This window comes from Xyrauchen texanus, chromosome 48, assembly GCF_025860055.1.
Source record: "Xyrauchen texanus isolate HMW12.3.18 chromosome 48, RBS_HiC_50CHRs, whole genome shotgun sequence".
Lineage (NCBI taxonomy): Eukaryota > Metazoa > Chordata > Actinopteri > Cypriniformes > Catostomidae > Xyrauchen > Xyrauchen texanus.
The window spans coordinates 18,932,070-18,951,640 of record NC_068323.1 but is presented as its reverse complement, the minus strand read 5'-3'; the positions used below and the strand labels follow the sequence as shown (position 1 = coordinate 18,951,640).

Below are 19,571 nucleotides of genomic sequence, written 5' to 3'. Positions count from 1 at the left end.
CATGATTTATGTCACAAGCACCAATATGTATACTTTTTTATTTAAAGTTAACTTTAAAGAAGAAATAATAAAAAAAAATCTTCATCGCTGTTTTTAACATTTTATATATTATTTTAATTTACATAATGTTCAGTTGCTCGGACATGGCTTGCAACAATTACTGTAGAACACACACACACACACACACACACACACACTAATGTGACTGTGGTTAATTCCGCACTCTATATTAGATGTGCACACACGTGTTAATACCCGGGGTTGTACGGTGGTTGTTTGAGCAGTGTGGATGGATGGAGGTTTGACCGGGGCAGGGGAGATCCAGCCAGGTGGAGCCCAGGTGCGAGTGAGTTCATCAAGGGTGAGCTGCAGTTTGGGCCAAGGGTCAGCTGGAGCTCTGTCATCGCGCTAATGCACCAAAACCACACAATGCATCACAACGCATATACAGGCGGAGATACATTATCTCTCAAATACTGCTCAAAAACGTCATCCTGGCCTGAGTTTCAACTTTTTCTTGCTTTGGGTTATTAAAAGTACTGCATAAATTACAAGTATGAAAAAATCCCTTTATATTCTACATTATATATTAGAGGCTTTGCAAAACTTCCTGCATAAAATCATAGTAGCTTTCTGAATGAAAGATGACTTTTGGAAAACATCTTGGCCAGGATTTAACAAGGATAGAAGCCGTTACAAAACTAGTGAGCTGCCTGCCAAGACAGCATTTTAAAGTTATAGTTAATCCAAAATTATAATTCTGTCATTATTTACTCCCCCCAATGAGTAAATAAATAATGAAATCCCAAAACGTTTGGATGGACGGACGGCAAAAATTATACAAATAGGGTGACTACATTAAACTGAACATAAATGTATACTTAAAATACACTAATAAACTAGAAAATACCCTATTTTATATAACTTCATCGAAATATAGTGATAAACAGCAGCAATGAACTGAATATTTTGCATCAGAATAGAAGGCAATGTCCCTTTAAGACTATGTAGGACTCGGTGAACCAGTTACATGAATCAGTTTAGTTATATGAATCCTCCAAAAGAACCGACTCACTGAAATTAATCAGAGTTAGCAACGCTAACTATAAGGGAATTATTTATTTTACCTGGTTAATTTATATGAACTGTCAGAAATTAACCTTTACCTTTAAATGATTTAGTTTTCCCAATGCTACATATGAGATATTAGTCAGTTTAGCTGAATGAATTTGATAACATCCTCGGCTCCATTCGATATGCAATGTTAAAAATTGTGGCGCTACAGCGCTACTCATTGGCAATTATTATGACACTATTGAGCTGAGCTACTGTAACTCTACAGAAATTAAGTAGTGTTGCTACTTTTATTTAACTACTTCCTAACACTAATTAGAGCTATTTACCAAGTATTTTTGTGTGCTGTGTATTTAATTGCTTATCTCAGTATTGTGTTGTTAGCTTAGCATCATGCTAATGTCAAACTCAAGTTTCCCATGTGCTTTTTGTGAGGAGTTGCTGCCTATGTAAATTGCTCCAAATCAGTCAGCTATGAGATTCCATTTCAGTTTGGGGTGAACTACTCCTTTAACCTGTGTCTACAGATTATTGCCTTGTCTATTTTTTTTTACACTAGATGCACATCTTGGACCGCTACTTGAAGAGGCAGCCTCTACGCTGGTGCCCCCCTCACACATACCTCCCACTTTGAGGTTACTTAGCACTTGTGAAGAGTAGCGATACTGTTCACAATGATTTACTACTTGAAAATCACTTACACAGTGTCACTCCCTACATTTCTGTCTCTCTCAATCCTTCGCTCCCTGTCTGCCCTCTCTCAAACTCTCATTCCCTCCTCTGTTGCTGTAGTTCTTCGCCCGCTCTCACCTCTCTACTCTTCCTGTAGCTCTGCTCTCACTTTGCTGATAGATCTACTGTACAGCCACCCCCTCATCTGCTCATCTTCTCTCTCATTCACTCTCTCATTTGGCACTCTCTGTATTTGCTTTATCTGTGTAACATTTAATAATCTACTGCTTGCTCTCTGTATCTTTTACACCACCTGATCTCCTTCAATCAAGTCCATCTGTGCTGCTATGACGACTGTCTTACCACTGCGACCTGTCACCTTCTTACACACATCACAACTGTAATGTGACCTCCACACGCTACATGGACAGAAAGACTATCCAATACAGACATACACACATGAACATAGAATTAACATTTTAAAGGGATAGTTTATCCCAGAATGAAAATGATTTCACGTTATTTAAACTTGAACTGCACGTCATTCAAAAGAACACAAATGTTGGTCTTTATAATATTTTATCAAAAATGTAATAACCTGCTTCACCTATAAAACAACTTTCCTTTTTGAGTACTTTTTCATCCACTTCTCTTCATCCACTTCAGGATACATGAACTTTCAAATCAACCCCATTCAGCAGAATAAATGGCAAGTGCAAGTAATTCAAGTGTGATCACCATTGTTCACATAAACTCGCTGGCTAAGCCCTCGCATCTTTGTACGCATCCATGCATTAAGTATGTTTCTGGCATAACAGCGCCTCCTTTGGCTTGGGAAGATAACGTTCCAGTACATCCCGATTGTTATTTATAACCCCTACAGCCAGCAAACCTTCAAGCGTCCACTGTGGAGGGAGAAGGGGTTGCATGGAGTTGACATGGTTGGCATGGAGCTGCATGGAGTTGACACAAACATGGTAAATTTCAATTGGAAAACACTGCCAGTTGGAAATGTGGGTACAATTTTAAATAACATTTCTGAATCTCTGAAAGTGCCAAAATGCTAGGAAAAAGAACAAGCAAACAAATGATAAATTTAACAAGTTTTATATTTATATTAAAATAGCATCATAATATTAACAATAATTCTCATTATAACAAATACCAATTAATTACTCTTGGAAGCAGATGAGTAGCGCATCTACCTTTTATAAATAAGTTACGAAAAAGCCAGAAAAGCATAATTTACAAACAGTTATTTTATAGCTTTACAATTTTCCAGAAGCAGTTCAATGACAGACGGATTGAGTTTGGGAACAGCAGGCATTGGAAAAATGACAAAGTACTCCATACCACCCCTTACAGGATTGAGTATTTTACTGTAACCATGACAGCAATGTTCTTATTTTTATTCTTATATTGAATTATGTCCTATTTGACTTTGCATTATCATGTTATATTAACTGCATCTATCAAAATAACAGTTTAGCGCTTTCCATATTTGATAACCTCCAGTGTACGATATTCCAGTGTTTTCGCACAATTTAAATATAGTTCCTAAAACTTACAAAAAAGTACTGTGGCGGTACCATGGTACAGAGATGGTATCAAAATCATCAAATACATTTACATGGTACTCCAAGCTTCAATTCCAATCTATTTAAAATATCAAGGTATTACAAAAGTACCATGTCCAAAAATCCATGATAATACCATTGTACTGTTTTGTAAGTGCATATACTCCACACTTTTCCAAGCTCCATATCTAGCCAGCTGATATCTTGATCTCTAATAAACTTGGAGTATTTAAGTATCTTGAAAATGTACAGATTATACCATTTGAGATGAATTAGCAATAGTTATGATTTGTATTTTATACTCTCTGGAAGTGCTGAGCTTCATCTCTCCAGCTGCTTTGCCCTTTGAGAGTCCAAATTCCAAGTCCTTGCGATTTCAAGGAACGTCTTCCAGTTTTAACTTCTAGTTTGCAGATTCCAGTTGCTATTCCAGTAGTTTCTCCAATAGGTAACAGAGTTCTTTTGGGTCTACATCATTCATTGGCAGTTTGAGGGCTACTTTGATGAATCAGGACCAGTTTCATTCCCAAAGTAGCCAGTCATTGATTGGCAAAACTGTAGTTCAAGTAAATATTGCACAGAATTTGGCAGTTTGCTGAATGATGTATATTCGGCAGACCATAATTGTGATAAGTCTTACCATTTGGAAGGCTTTGTTTATGTCTTAAAGGGAATAAGTCAGTTCTCACAGGATATCCTGAGTACGGCCAGCTCCCATAGTGCAAAGACCGCAGAACTGGTGGCGTTCAAGGACCGCAATGGCTGATGGGAAACGTAGTTTATAGGAGCTTATTTGGCAAAGATCAAAAACATTTCAAAATGTTATTATAAAAAGATATTTCCAGTGTGTCTCTGCTATATCCTGCATGTCTCCGCCTTGACTCGCAGCTTTGTGGTTCCTCCTGGGACTTTGGCAGCAGTTCAGAATCTTGGTCTTCTTCATGGCATTATCCTATTAGAGAACAGGGAAGCATTCTGATTAGATCTTTGATCAGATTTTGTTGTGAAATTGATATATTTTTTATTTTTTTGTAAAAGCTGCAGTGTGTATTTTTAATGCCATTAATGGCACCAAGTGGAATTGCGTTTGTTTGAGCAGCCCAACCTAGCAATATTGGCTCAATTATTGGCATGAGTTTGGAGCAGAACAACCTGTTTGACCAAACAATAGAGAATGGAGTGAATTTAAACTTGATTGAAACTTGTTTCAAAATTCCGATTGGTGCCTCTAGTGGTGAAAATATTACATATTGCAGCTTTAATTCAATGCTTATTACTTTGTTTCTTTAATCATGCTATGATATTGGCATTACATTATCATAGCTCTCATAGAGGCTTTGCTGATCCTCTTCCGATGTTTCCGTCGCCGCTTCCGTGGGGGCTGGAGGGGGGGCGGAATCTTAGGGGCGGAGGGCATGGTCTGAGGTGCATTCGTCACTATGGGATAATGTAGAAAACAGAAGACAATAGGAATGTGGTTAGAAGGGTATTTGAATCAGTGTGGAAAGAATTAATCTCAAGGCAGCCATCAAAATACTCAACATCACATTTCTTTGTTGACCCGTGACTTTATAGGCTACCACTGACTTTAAAGAGCTGAAAAGAATAACAGGATGCACAAGTTACTAATTACAATACAATGCGTACTCCTCAAACACATCAGACCATCTAGCCACAGGCCTCCTATTCTCAGCCTCCAAAGGCCCAAGGACTGCCCACAGTCCATTTACTGCAAGCTCTACACTGATTGGCTGATTTTTAAAGCAAGCTCATCTCTGATTTGGATGTTGGTCAGGCTAAGTGGATGGTTCTTGGCCAGAATAAGGTGCAATGTGGACCAGAACTTATGCCATAGTCAAAGGTCTGGTTATGCAAGATTGAAGGCCTCCTACCTGTTTTTTGTGTGCTGGTTTCTTGATGACTGAATGCTTGCGTAGTATGATGATGACGATGATGTTGGTGGTGTTGGTGATGAAGATGATGTTGTGTTTCTTCTTGTTGCCTTTCCATTTCCTGCCCTTGCTGGCCTTGATGATGATTACTCACTTTTGATTGGTCAGAGGGATGACTAAGTACTTCTGATGAGCCACTGGATTGGCCAATCACCTCTACATGGCTGTAAGTGTGACTTAGACCATCTAATTGGACGCTGTGTGGCATACTGTGCTCTGACTGGACAGAATCGTGAGAGGGATTGTATTTTGTTTGCTGTGGTGTAGTTTGGGCATGTTTTGGATGTTGATTCTCCTGTTGCTGTTGGTCATAATGCTGTTCCGCATTAGGTGTTTTTATTGTTGTGTCATCACCGCTGCCGAGAACTGTATGATGTTCGGATTTTACGTGATGTTGTTCGACTTCTGTTTCTGTTGCGTCACTCATCATTTGTGGAGCTCCCAAAGTGGTTTTTCGAGTAGGAACATCTCCTCTACTTACATAAGCTGCCACTGTGGGTGTGAGTGTCAGCGTATGTTGGTATGTTTGTCGGTAACCCTGTGTGTGCGCAAGTGTGTATTTGGACTGCCTTTGTAGTTCCTGAGTTTCTCTGTCCTGGAGGTGGAACCTCTGATTGTGTTTGAGTTCATCATGGCGATGGAGCTCCTCTTTTGTTTGGGTCTTTGGTGGAGTTACTTTAGGGTGGAGACGAGGCGGGGGAAGGGGTGTAGTCTGGAGCCGTGGGGAGTGTACAGAAACTTGTGATTGACAGCTACAAGTCACATGGTCCTCCACAGGAATGATGACCTTCTCATAGACTGGTTGTCTGTTGACGAACAGGATTTTCGTCATCTGAAATAAACAGAGACCAATATAATGCTTAATATTAAATATCTGAACACAAGAGCTTTGTTGTAAAACCTAGTGAGCTGCCTTACTGTGTTTCTATTTACAGTACATAGCTACCATATAATGCAGCATCCTAACACTCATGGAACCTCAAAAAGGACTGATTTGGAACATTCTTCATAGATAGTATCTCCATGTGCCACACAAACAGTGCTCCCTCCATGCAGCACACAAGAGATGTGGCTCTTATTAGACTCCAATAGAGTTTTCTGTTAGCATGTTACCAAGCTAACAATGACACAATACTTTAATAAGCACAAAAATACATTGCACACACACATATTGGGTGAAATGGTCCATCTTTAAATGGGGTGAACTATTTTTAGCAGTACTTTTCAGTGTACTGTAAATACAGTCAACCTTTTGCTTGACTCCACCCATCATCTTAAGAGTTTGATGTTAGCATCTTGCTAAGCTAACAATACTAGGCTAGAAATAATCTCAGCACTAACATACATAGCACACGTACACACACACACACGTACACACACATTATGTAAAGTAATAAAAAATAGATTGAACAATAGTTAGCAATACTTTTCAGCATATTTATGGTCATTATTTCACTTGACTCCCTCTATCATCATAATAGTTTGATGTTAGCAACTTGCTAAGATAGCAAAACAAAGCTAGAATTTGATAAGCACAAAAATGCATAGCTCAGAAATATTTTTTAAGTAGTACATTTTTAAATAGATTAAAATATTTTATGCAATACTTTTAAGCATATTGAATCCACCATCTTGAGAGTCTGATGTTAGCATCTTGCTAAACTAACAATACTAAGCTAGAAATACTCTAATAAGCACAAAAATAAACAGGATACACAAATTTTTTGCAGTACATTTTTTTATTTATTGAACTATTTTTTGGTAATACTATTAGCCATAGTTATCTTTGACTCTGATTTCACTTGACTCCATCAAAAAATCTAATCCTACCTTTTGAAATGCATCTGTGTTACTTTAAAATACTATCTAGGTAGGCAGCTCTCTAGGTTTTGGAAAAGAGCTAAGAGTTCATTGCAAATGTAATTGTTGTTCATATGCATATTAGTACCTGTAAATGCCGTGTTTCTATGGTGACTGGCACGCACTGTAGCAAGCGTGTGTTGCAACAACCAGAACATCGCTGGACCTCCACACACGGAGGCCATAACAGGAAATTGGCATTCCGTCTGTCCAACATCGCACGGGTCACTTCCATAACTTCTGTCCTCACCTTACACATCGCCTGCTGAGCTACCTGAACACCTGAGAGAAAATAGAGAGGGTTTTTTAAAAAGGTGATGTGTGTAATTATTTATGTTAAATAGACTGAAAATGAAGATTCTGCCATCATTTATTCGCCCTTGTGTTATGAAAACCTGCTTAAAAACAGTCATTATTTTTGCCATTTCGTTTAGTGGTGCTTGTGGCGCATAAAATATTTCAATTTGCAGACACACACAACAAATTTTCTTCAGCACCTACTAAAACACATAAACAGCACTGTCAAACACCCACACTTCCCAGATGTGTATTTATTATGTGTCCACATGGTAGATGCCAAACGGAATTCTCTGGATGAAAATGAGACAAACCAGACTAACAAGACTACAGACTCACACTATAATTCAGTCCTGTCAAAGTGTGTATGTGTAATATTTGCAGACCTGAGATACACTAAACTGAAAGTGAGCACTCAGAGAAAGAAAAAAAGTGTAAAGGTTCAAATACTTGTGTGAAAGAAGCGTGGGTGGTACAACTGAGCTTTGAAATGTTTGTATGTGTATGAGTGAGGGTGACTTAAGGACATGCGGCGAGACTGGATTCTGCCACAGAGACAGAATCGCTCAAAGGGACAATCACACACACTCAAACAATCACACAACAAAGCCACAACACCATTGTGGAATGAAAATGCCACAGTGTCTCAGAATAATCACCATAGACTAGAAATAAATCAGATTCTGTTAAAGGACAAAGATAAAGAGACAGGAGTGTGGAAAAGAGACACAGAGACACAAAGAGAGGAAGGGAGGGAATGGGCGCAGACTTACTAAGGCTTCGGGGAAGACGTTTGTGTGTTCCATTTGTGTGAATTTCATTCTCTGGCTTTTCATCATCTTCTTCTGAAAAAGAAAGACAAGATAACAGTGTTAAAAAAAACAAAAGAGGAAACACCAGGCATTTCAACAGCTTGGTCCTGTCAGGATCTAATAATTATATATTTTATATAATAATATTTATATATTTATTATAAGATAATTATTGATAGTTATCAGTGAGCACATTCTTAAACCAATTATGCTTAGGCCGACAATGTGTGTGGTCATGCAGATGCAGTACACAGCTTACCTTTATTGGTATAAGGTCATAAACGGCGTAATATAAACCAGTCGACCTGACACATTTTTCCAATTACCCCAATTTCACTTTGTAAACATGTAAACACATTAACCGCTGTTCTTAATGGTTAATCCAATGTTGTGCGCATGTGTTATGCATTACATCAGTGTTGTAGAAGTACGGCAAAAATCGTGCAAATGCCCAAATGCATTTTTAAGATCCGAGCAATCAAACATAGTGGCCCTGGTTTTTTTTGGGCCCCCTGTAGGTGTTTAAATTGCACATGTCTATCTGTTTGTCTGTCATATAGTAAAGCTGTACTGCATCTGGGATTGCTATTTGAATCCTCTTGATTCCACTGTCCTGACATCATGTCTGTGTGAGTGAATGGGTATAATAGTCTTCCAAATAAGGCTCAGAACACAGTTAAATATGGCTAAAATGTTCACTATTTTAGAGGAGGCCACACACACAGAATTCCAGTACAGGGAACAATAGCCTTGACTTGTGTTTGTGACCTTCTGTAAACTGAGAGTTGGACTGGGCTCAAGGTCACTGCTATTGTGCCTGTGTGTGGCTATACATGGCCCTTTCATGTAAATATTACCATTATCCACATACATGCATTCACACAAGCACACACCCACTCCAACACATCCCAGAAAACACACACATTCCACAGAAAACAAAATATTTATTCTCCATCACTGACCATCGCGGGAGGAGAGCATGTAAACGCTTTCAGCAGAAACGCTGAAATAAACGTGGAGATGTTGCGCAAAAGAGAAAGCTGTACTTCTAGCTCAGGAATAGCCAACATATGGCACCCGTTCCACTATTGGCACGAGGAAGGGTAATCACTGGTATGAGAGCAATAGTGAGAGAGAGGAGTATGGATTTAATTTGCATAAAGTCTCTCGCACCTGCATGCCAGTCTACCTCTTGATATAATGTTTTATGTACGTAGTTATATGCAGATCAAAAAACTAAACACTACTAAACTACTGTGAAGAGACTAATCAAAAGACACGCTAATCAGAAAACAAATGCAGCATTCCATTTTAAACTATGTAAATACAATAAAAAAAAATAAAAAAATTTAAATTATTACAATTATAATCTAAGCAATGGGTGAAATAAACAAAGCATTTAATTATTTAATGCGTGAAAAAGATTTGTCAAAATCAAACATTACCACACCAAACAATTTTGCTCCTCGCAAAGTTTTTGAAAAGTAAGTGTACTTGTTAACCATGTTGACAAAAGTGTCAGTAAAGAGTGAAGAAATTATATCAGCTCTACACATCATATCACATTGTATTTGGGCTCATTTTAATCTGGAGCATCTGCTCTAAGTACCCGCATGTGGGTAAAATAAAATCTTTAATAACTAGAATGTAAGTCTGTTCTCACATACAAATAAGTATTTTTTATTGATCCCTTCTTTCAGTGTGAATGCACACCCTACACTGCCTGTACACAACTGCTGTGTTGAATTGCAGTGGTTCTCAACCTTTCTGACCTTCCATTGTCAAGACAATATTCAAAACCCCAGAAACTTGGAGTGTCAATAGCTTAAAATATTTATGGTGATTACTTTCGGGATAACAGACATTTCAGGAACTGTCAGTTTATGTATTGTAAGCCTATATCATGAATGCTTGTTTCAGCATTTTTATTATATATACTGTATATTTGGCAAGGAGGAGGGCCGGGCCGGGCCAGGCTAATCAAGCTGATGATAGGGATAAAGGCTGTCTGAGGCAGCAGTTCGGGAGAGAGAGAGAGCTACGGGCAGCTGCTCTGTACGTGTTTATGTTTGTGTCTCTTTGTTTAATGAAATATTACTTTGATGCTTCATCTGGTTCTTGCCTCCTCCTTTCCCTTTTACCCTGTTACATTGGTGCCGAAGCACAGGAAGGAGGAGGGATGCGCTGTAGTAAAGTCCTCGCCACTACCATCCACCCCAAAGGAGCAGCCGCGGCCATCCACCAGGGGACGCAGGAGCCCGGCCGTCTGAAAGTGGAGGAACAACCGCCGACCACGTGGGGAGGAAGGGCTCACTGCCGACCACCTGGAGAGGGAAAACTGCTGCCAGGGGCGGAGGAGATCCCTACCATCCACCAAAACACGGTGGGGCGTTCCGTCTGGCTGGGGCTGGAGGACTGCCTCTGATCCACCCAGGGAAGAGTGGCTGTTATCCACTAGAGGGTGGCGGGGTGACCGAGGACCAGGCTACTGCTTATCAGAGAACCGGCGAGTACGTTTATTTCTCTCTCTCCTCTCTCCCGCTGTCGCTCCATGTTGGCATTTCCCTCTCTTTTTTTTTATCTGTTTTTCCTCCCCTTGTCTCCCTCCCAGGTCCAGGAAGGTGGGGAAGACCTGCCGACAGGCAGTGCCAGAAGGACCTGTGTGTTTTAGCAAGGGATCAGCTTTACCTATGGATTCTACGTCCAGAAGTCTCTTCAGATCATCTACTGATGAGATTGGGCTGTTCATTACTAAATCCACCAGAGATTGAGGGAGAGGGTTCCCCTGTTGGAATTAAAGAGAGAGAATTCAGAAACACTTATACAGTACATATTAAAGGTGCCACATAAACAGAAAAATAATCCCATGCATACACAAACATTTCTGTCTGGGAAAGGAATGAGCTGTTGTAACTTTCAATAGCACGTTTGCATGTCTAGCCAACCCATTGAGCACAATAATAGACACCTGAACATACATACTGCACAGGTTTGTACCGTGTTTACAAAGCAGTAGTGAACACATTATGAGCTTATATGGAAGATCACAGGGCGAGAGAGAGAGAGCATGTGTGGAGCAATTTGCGTTTCAATACTTTGTGTTTATTTTGTTCTCTGTCCTTTATTAAGCTGCATTACTCATAATCAGGTCAGTGTGTGTGTGAGTGTGTGTGTGTGTGCGTGCGAGAGAGAGATGTGGTCAGTGTCATGTGGCAAACACACTGTGGGAAAACAAATATAAATACAACATACTGCAAACCAAGTGACAAACCAAGCGAAAAGCACAAACAAACTCATACACACAAATAGGGTTCCTCATAAACCTGTTGTAATTTCAAGTGAACTGACAAAAGACAGAGGTGACGCATGATGCGTATTTAACTCAGAACTCGAACACAACACAAAAAGGTAGTGGCATCATAATGAATGCTACTACATTTTTTTAGGTGGATGAAGAGACAAATTTATGTTGTTGCAGCTGAAGTAGCTGAACATTTTTGAATACTGTACATGGACGGATAAAAAAAACAAGGAACGACGTGAAGCGTGATGAAGCGGGTTTAACAAAAAAGGGCATCTTGAAATGTCTATGCCACTTCCTCAGCTGATGTCCTCCTTCAAATATCCGATTACTCATTGTGTCATGTATACTTGGACTGACAGGTGAAGATTGTAGCTCGACTATGCAAAAAGCCGCTGTAGCATGATTATAATTGCGTATTTAAATGTACTGATAGACACGTGATGACTGATACATCGGTCAGGTAGATTTTTTGGATGTTATTTAACTATTAGGCTATTTGCTCCATGAACCAGTTGCAAAATATACCAACAGCTTTGTGAATGGATAATACACCTTGTCTGTTAATTTAGTATTTTTTTAATGAATTTTAAGTAAATATTGGTTAAAATAGGTGCTCATTTGATATTATTTGCACATAATTTGCTTTCATTAAAGGTACTCTAGGCAATTTTAGCATTGGCCCCTCATTCCAAAACTCCGCCCTCCAAAGATAATTTTGAGACCAAAACCGAGCAAACGAGCAGCATTGTTTGTTCCTGTGGCTGTCAAATTCAACAGTGGCACAAAGGCGCCCTCAACTGACAAACATTATGAATCATAGCCTCAATGATCCACTTCAAATACAACACTATGAGAACGAGCAAAATGATTGACAGGTGACAAGCATCAATGTCCACAGTTCGCAGACACATATTTGTTTGCTGATTACAAAGTCTACAGCTGTCACAGAGACCGGTGAGATATCTCAGGACACTTATTTCATTACTAACTTTAAGGGAGTAGGAAATGTTTTTTTTGCATACTTCTCCACGAAACAAATCGCTCACATTACCTTTAAATCCAATTACGTATATAAGCCAACGCCGACCACGCTCTCTGGCATGTTGGCATACGTCCTTGAAAAACCCATATCGGTCACCACTAATATAGACATATGGTATAATTTAGACATATGGTAATGTTCACTTTGCATAGCTTGCACCCATTGGTAAAAAAAAATGTCATGAGCACATTAACATTTTACCACCCAGGTTTAGGCTCAGAACACACTTTACATAAGTACTTGAATGCAAGCAGTTCTTGCACCACGAGCTTGATTTCACATGTCATTTAGCGTAGAAGTGCACAATTCAAACTGATATCTGCTATAGCGCCATTTTGTGGCAATGTTGAGAATGCAACAGGCAATGGCATAAATTCCTTGTTTTCTTCTTCAGGTCAACTACTGTCATGTTTGGACTTGTCATGTGATTTTAAAATGGCAGCCCCCATGTGCAGACCCTCTCCGTGTACAATAAAACAGCTTTTATACTGATATGAGTAGAGTCCTCATCTCATATGAGTGGTCATAATTTTATACATTATATAATATTTATAAATATACAATTTATACATATTAATTATTTAGAAGTAAAACTTTTTTAATTGGGAAAACTGTCAAAAGTATAGCCACAAGACGTAAACAATATGCCTGTTAACATGGTTTTAGTGTGATAAAATCACTTACAAAGCCATGAACCCTAAAACAACTGCATTGATTATTAAAACTACTTTACAGCTCTAATAATACATGAATTTAACAGAACATTTTAAGTTATTTTATAAAATTATAAGCTTCACATTTCTGCCTTTTAAACTCCAAAAATTGGCCCTATTGACTTTTACTGTAAGTGCCTCATTGGAACCTTGATTTTGGCTTTTTATTAAAGACAATAGGGATGTAGAATATTTTTTGTGGTAATAAACATTATGGCTCAAATGCTGTCCCTAATATTCCTTTAATCTTCTAAATGTGTGTGACAGTTGTGATGGACCCACAGGTCTGTAGAAGTAGATATCAGTGTGAAATATAATATGTGCGTTATATGTCATAAATGGCACATCCACTGTCAAGTGCATGTGTGTGCAGCTCTATAACATCATTAAGTCAAACTTGCACACACACACACCCTCTAACATACCTACACACACTTAACTCTGTTCCAAAGCCTAGTGAGCTGCCTATAGAGGCATCATCATAGGACCACACCCAATGTGAAGAATGTTTCAAAAAGAGGACATCTTAATAATGCAGCCTCCTAAGATCATACACTGCATGTATGATCCCAGATTGTATTACAGCAAGCACAGTAAAGATTAGCTACATAATGTTGATTATACTTGTACAAATATACTTACATTTAATTCAAAACTGAAACGTACAGATACAAATATTTATGTACAAGTTAAAAAGGGGTTATTTCACTCAATACTTGGCTTATTCTGGTTACAGTGGCGTCACCAAGGGTTAAATGGCAAGCATCCCTGTGGTTTAGGCAGTGACAGTGATGCTCTTGGGTTGAGTGATGTGTTTTGGCACTGGTGCATTTGGGAAGCCATCCAGTGCACATTAATCCTGGCATCATCAACTGTCTCTCTTTGTTTGAGTTTAATATTGCAGCCATAAACAAATACAGATCAAGCATCAAATCCAGTAGGGTTTCTCTTTTATCAGGGGGGCTGAGGGGTTGGACCCTTCACTTTGGGGCCAATATGCAGTCAGGCATGCGTCTGAAGGACTCAATTACTCGATCACACCGCATTTGTTACAGTTTGCTTAAATCTCATCCTCTAAATCAAGTCAGTTCAAGTACTTGGTGAATGCAGCTATTGTCAAATGAGACAAATAATTGAAGGAGAGAAACCGCGCCGTACAATAGGCGTTTATGGCGTCAATCAGGTGAAGCTTACCTGCGCGCGACCAGACCGCAGACACGCCACGAGCGCCGCGAGCACCAGCAGCAGAAGCCGCGAGCGCATCATGCGCACACATCCAATTGTGTCTCTCTCTGTGTCAAACTCTCTCACACACACTCTCCGCTGCAGGAAAGTTTATTCCAGAGGGGCTGAGTCACTTTAAACACACAGCCAGCTGATCCTGTTTGACATTTAGCGGTGTATCCGAAATATCCAGTGTGGAAAAAAACGTTACAGTCACCGATCCGTTAAGAACCTCATTTTAATAATAAACATGATGAAAATAGACCATAATCCCGCTCTTCAGTTTAAAATATCAGTTTTATATATCCGCAAACAAAGTATGTCCAGTGTGTTATCGTGTTAATTTTGAAAAACAACCAAGGCGTGATAATTCAAGGCTCCCAAGTATGCAACTTTCTTCTAGTAAGCAGCTGTATTGCGCTCGTGCAGCTGTGCGTGCGCTCGCGTGTGTTTCTCAGGTGGTATTGTGCCCCACCGCAGCACCCAACCAGCCTGAAACAAACCACGCCCCCCATAATCTGATTGGCTCTCCGTTCTTCAAGGCTGGACTAGAGTTTCCATATTAAGCAAACGATTAGGACCAGAGATTCTCAACCTGTTTAAAAAATGCATAAATTAATGCAAAAGTCTGATTTCTGAAAGGGTGCAAGGACTGTTTGAATCCGCCGCTTCTATTTTGTTAAGGAAAATGTTGTAAAAAAAAAATAAATTAATAAACAATTGGCCAAAAACTTGGCCCATCCATTTTTATTGATGCCCATCCAAAAGTAATTTTTTGGCTATGCCCTTGGCTTGTTTGTGTATTGTGTAATTAGATTAGCAACATGCTAACATCCATCTCTTCTGAAATCAACTGCGAATAGAATGCAGTGATGAATTTACTTCAGTAAAAGTAAAGATATTTTTACTTAAATAAAAGCAGCTCAAGTTAAAGTACTGAAGTAACTGACAATACATGTTTCAAAAGTACAGTAAAAGTAGATGACATAATGCGTGACAAACCAAGTGTTGTCCAGGGTTCCCCTTTTCAGTCAGATTAGTGAATCGATTCATGAATCTATTTGACCGATTCAAAAGAATCAAACTGATCAAAAGATTTGATTCAAATGATTATTTTGCTGGTGAATCGGGCATCACTATCACCGAGCCTCATGTAGTTTACATGTTATATTTTGCTGTGTTCAGTCGCAAAAGTAATCAAAGGGTCTAGAGATATGTATCCCAGTAATATTTCAGAGTAAAAGTATTCATTTACTTTTCACAATAGTTCAATAGGTAGCTCACTAGGTTTTGAACATACAGCTATAGATATGTAGCTATAGATTCCACAGGTTGTATAAATTAGTGGATAAGATAGATGTATATTATAAGATGGTTGAAAAAAGAGTGATTTGATTTAAAACTTACTGACAAAGCTGATCAGTGTTTAAATAATCATGCAGACATAGAAAGCGAGATTAAATATATTTGAAAGAATGAATGATAGATTGCATCACTTAAGCACAAGCACAATAAGATTGATTAGCATTTTATTGTATTTTTTAAACTAAGTCATTAACTCAATCTTCATTTGTTTCTCTAATCTAAGTTAGGGTTGGCATTCATTCTTGAATTCCTGAGTCATGCCAGAAAAAGCAATTATTTGATTTTATTTTTTTATGGTTAAGCTCTCAGGGCCGTGACATTCGTAATGCCCCTGAGAGTTCCAAAGCCAAATCATCTTATGTGATTCTATCCACACGCCGTTACCATCTTGCCTAGATTATTCTTCTCTCTTATATAACTTAAACACAACACTTATGATGCACCAATGCAGAGACTAAAATCCCATCAGCTGTGACCTTTTAAACTCCCAAAAACAGACCTAAACCAGAACACTGATTAGAGGGTACACCTAGAGTTGGCGTTTTATATATTTATTTATTTATTTATTGTAGTTTTGTTGGTGATGCAATGGTGATATTCAAAAGAGGGATTACAGAAAACATCACAAGGGGATTTAGGTCTTAGTCAAGAGTGCATATATGTGTGCATGAGTGCATGTGAGTCGATGGCAATTGATGTTCTTGTCATAAAGACCTTACCGCAAAGGTCAGGACGCATACGTGGGAATATCTGTAACCCAAATCAAAATGTATGAATGATTGAGATGGTTTCTTTCTATTAGCGGATGACCAAATCTGTTTTTGCCATGCATTAACAGATTTTAAGAATAGGGTGGCTGATGGCAGATACAATACTCATATTTATGGGTAGTTGATATTTGTTGAGCATCATTTTTTTATTATTATTATTTAAAGGTAGGGCTGGGTCTAATACAGATTTCCGGATTTAATTCGGATTCACCAGTTTCCAATTCGATTCTATTCAGATTTTATTCGATTCTGATTCATTGAGTATATTTTAGTTATAATGTTCAAATTGCTAACATATGAGTTAAATTCTCTTTCGGCTAATGTTGTTTATTATACAGGGGAGCTTCTGACTTCATACATTACAAACATATTAATTTAACAAATGTAAATTTTATCATTAGTTTTCATTAATTTGGTCACATTTTAGTTTTATAAAAATGTATAAATCTATATGTTACATGAATAAATATGATGTCTTGAAATTGGATATATTAAATTGCATATAAACACTCAGAAAATATTTTAGGCAATAGTTAAGATTACACATTTCAATTTCATAACAAAATGGCATTAAATTGAATTATGTAATATTTAATGAAGTTGAATAATTAAAACTTAAAATATAATTTTTTTATTATCTTATTAGAGATTACTCAATTCAATTTAATGGAATTTTGTTATGAAATTGAAATGCGTGCATCTTAAAACTGTGTTATATGTTTATTGATACATGCGTAATTTGTCATTTTTACATTGTCTATTTAGCCAATGTGCTATTCTGCCTCTTTAGAGGTGATTTTTTTTTTGGTTTACTAATATCAAGATTTATAGTGAAAAAGGAGTTATACTTTGGTCTACTCTCACTCAAAACCAATTAGATCACGTCAGAGGACATGGATTAAACCAGAAAAGTTGTATGGTTTACTTTTATGCTGCCTTTATGTGCTTTTGGAGCTTCAAAGTTTTAGCCACCATTCACTTGCATTGTATGGACCCACAGAGCTGAAATATTCTTCTAAAAATCTTAATTTGTGTTCTGCAGAGGAAAGAAAGTCATACATATCTAGGATGGCATGAGAGTGAGTAAATGAGAGAATTTTCATTTTTGGGTGAACTGTCCCTTTAAGAATAGCGTCAGTTCAGACGCATGGCGATTTACTCACATTGTAGTGGGTTGTGTGTAGAATAAAATATCAAACTAGAGATTTAAGAATCGATATCAAGATTGTTCAAATGCAAATCATGATTCATTAGAAAATCTATATTTTATTTAGCCCTACTTTTAAGGTTAACATGTGTATGAAAGTGTTATTTCAGGTGCAATGACCGGTCTCAATTTGAACATTTTCAGACCGTTTTGTATCACCTTTTTCCTGCACTAGTTAATTATAAATGCTCCTGTTATGTTAGAAATTAATTTACACATATTCCATATAGTCTCTCAGTTATTATGAGGTCAACCTTCATGCATAATTAATACAATAATAATTATTAAAATGCTTTTTAATTTTTTTTTAGATGATGCATAGCATTACACAACTTTAATGATGGCAAATAAGGTGTACACATGACCACTTCTGTTAAATGGCACAGTTATCATCCAATGCGATAATCTCAGAGTGGCCAAATATTGTCAGATTAATCGGGCTGGATGAAATAGCGACCACTTTTAATATAAGAACTCGGACTACTATTTTAATACATTAGCTAAAGGTGTCCTTTGGTGTTAAATGGCAAGCATCCCTGTGGTTTAGGCAGTGACAGTGATGCTCTTGGGTTGAGTGATGTGTTTTGGCACTGGTGCATTTGGGAAGCCATCCAGTGCACATTAATCCTGGCATCATCAACTGTCTCTCTTTGTTTGAGTTTAATATTGCAGCCATAAACAAATACAGATTAAGCATCAAATCCAGTAGGGTTTCTCTTTTATCAGGGGGCCTGAGGGGTTGGACCCTTCACTTTGGGGCCAATATGCAGTCAGGCATGCGTCTGAAGGACTCAATTACTCGATCACACCGCATTTGTTACAGTTTGCTTAAATCTCATCCTCTAAATCAAGTCAGTTCAAGTACTTGGTGAATGCAGCTATTGTCAAATGAGACAAATAATTGAAGGAGAGAAACCGCGCCGTACAATAGGCGTTTATGGCGTCAATCAGGTGAAGCTTACCTGCGCGCGACCAGACCGCAGACACGCCACGAGCGCCGCGAGCACCAGCAGCAGAAGCCGCGAGCGCATCATGCGCACACATCCACTTGTGTCTCTCTCTGTGTCAAACTCTCTCACACACACTCTCCGCTGCAGGAAAGTTTATTCCAGAGGGGCTGAGTCACTTTAAACACACAGCCAGCTGATCCTGTTTGACATTTAGCGGTGTATCCGAAATATCCAGTGTGGAAAAAAACGTTACAGTCACCGATCCGTTAAGAACCTCATTTTAATAATAAACATGATGAAAATAGACCACAATCCCGCTCTTCAGTTTAAAATATCAGTTTTAAATATCCGAAAACAAAGTATGTCCAGTGTGTTATCGTGTTAATTTTGAAAAACAACCAAGGCGTAATAATTCAAGGCTCCCAAGTATGCAACTTTCTTCTAGTAAGCAGCTGTATTGCGCTCGTGCAGCTGTGCGTGCGCTCGCGTGTGTTTCTCAGGTGGTTTTGTGCCCCACCGCAGCACCCAACCAGCCTGAAACAACAAACCACGCCCCCGTAATCTGATTGGCTCTCCGCCTCTTCAGGGCTGGACTAAAGTTTCCATATAAGGCAAACGATTAGGACTTATTCTGCATGGATCAGGGCTGCTCATACATGACCAGAGATTCTCAACCTGGTAGTTTTATTTCGACAAAGAAGGCAACCGTTTTTCCACAAGCCGCCTGACCTATTTTACATGAGGTTATAGTA

The 19,571-nt window shown here is 38.5% G+C and overlaps 1 protein-coding gene across 2 annotated transcripts; it reads right to left on the bottom strand.

Moving 5' to 3' along the window:
- Positions 1–2,537: 2,537 nt before the first annotated feature.
- LOC127639850 (basic-leucine zipper transcription factor A-like) lies at positions 2,538–19,309 on the bottom strand. Of its 2 annotated transcripts, none has more exons than XM_052122140.1 (7): positions 18,832–19,309; positions 10,933–11,029; positions 8,206–8,277; positions 7,224–7,417; positions 5,216–6,107; positions 4,637–4,760; positions 2,538–4,275 (listed from the first exon to the last, which is right to left on the bottom strand). In XM_052122140.1, the coding sequence occupies exons 1-7, from the start codon at positions 18,901–18,903 to the stop codon at positions 4,263–4,265; spliced, it is 1,464 nt and encodes a 487-aa protein (XP_051978100.1). In that variant the 5' UTR covers positions 18,904–19,309; the 3' UTR covers positions 2,538–4,262. The 2 variants fall into 2 exon arrangements, with proteins under 2 accessions (XP_051978100.1, XP_051978099.1); XM_052122139.1 differs by lacking the exon at positions 18,832–19,309 and adding an exon at positions 14,498–14,894.
- Between the last annotated feature and the right edge of the window lie 262 nt (positions 19,310–19,571).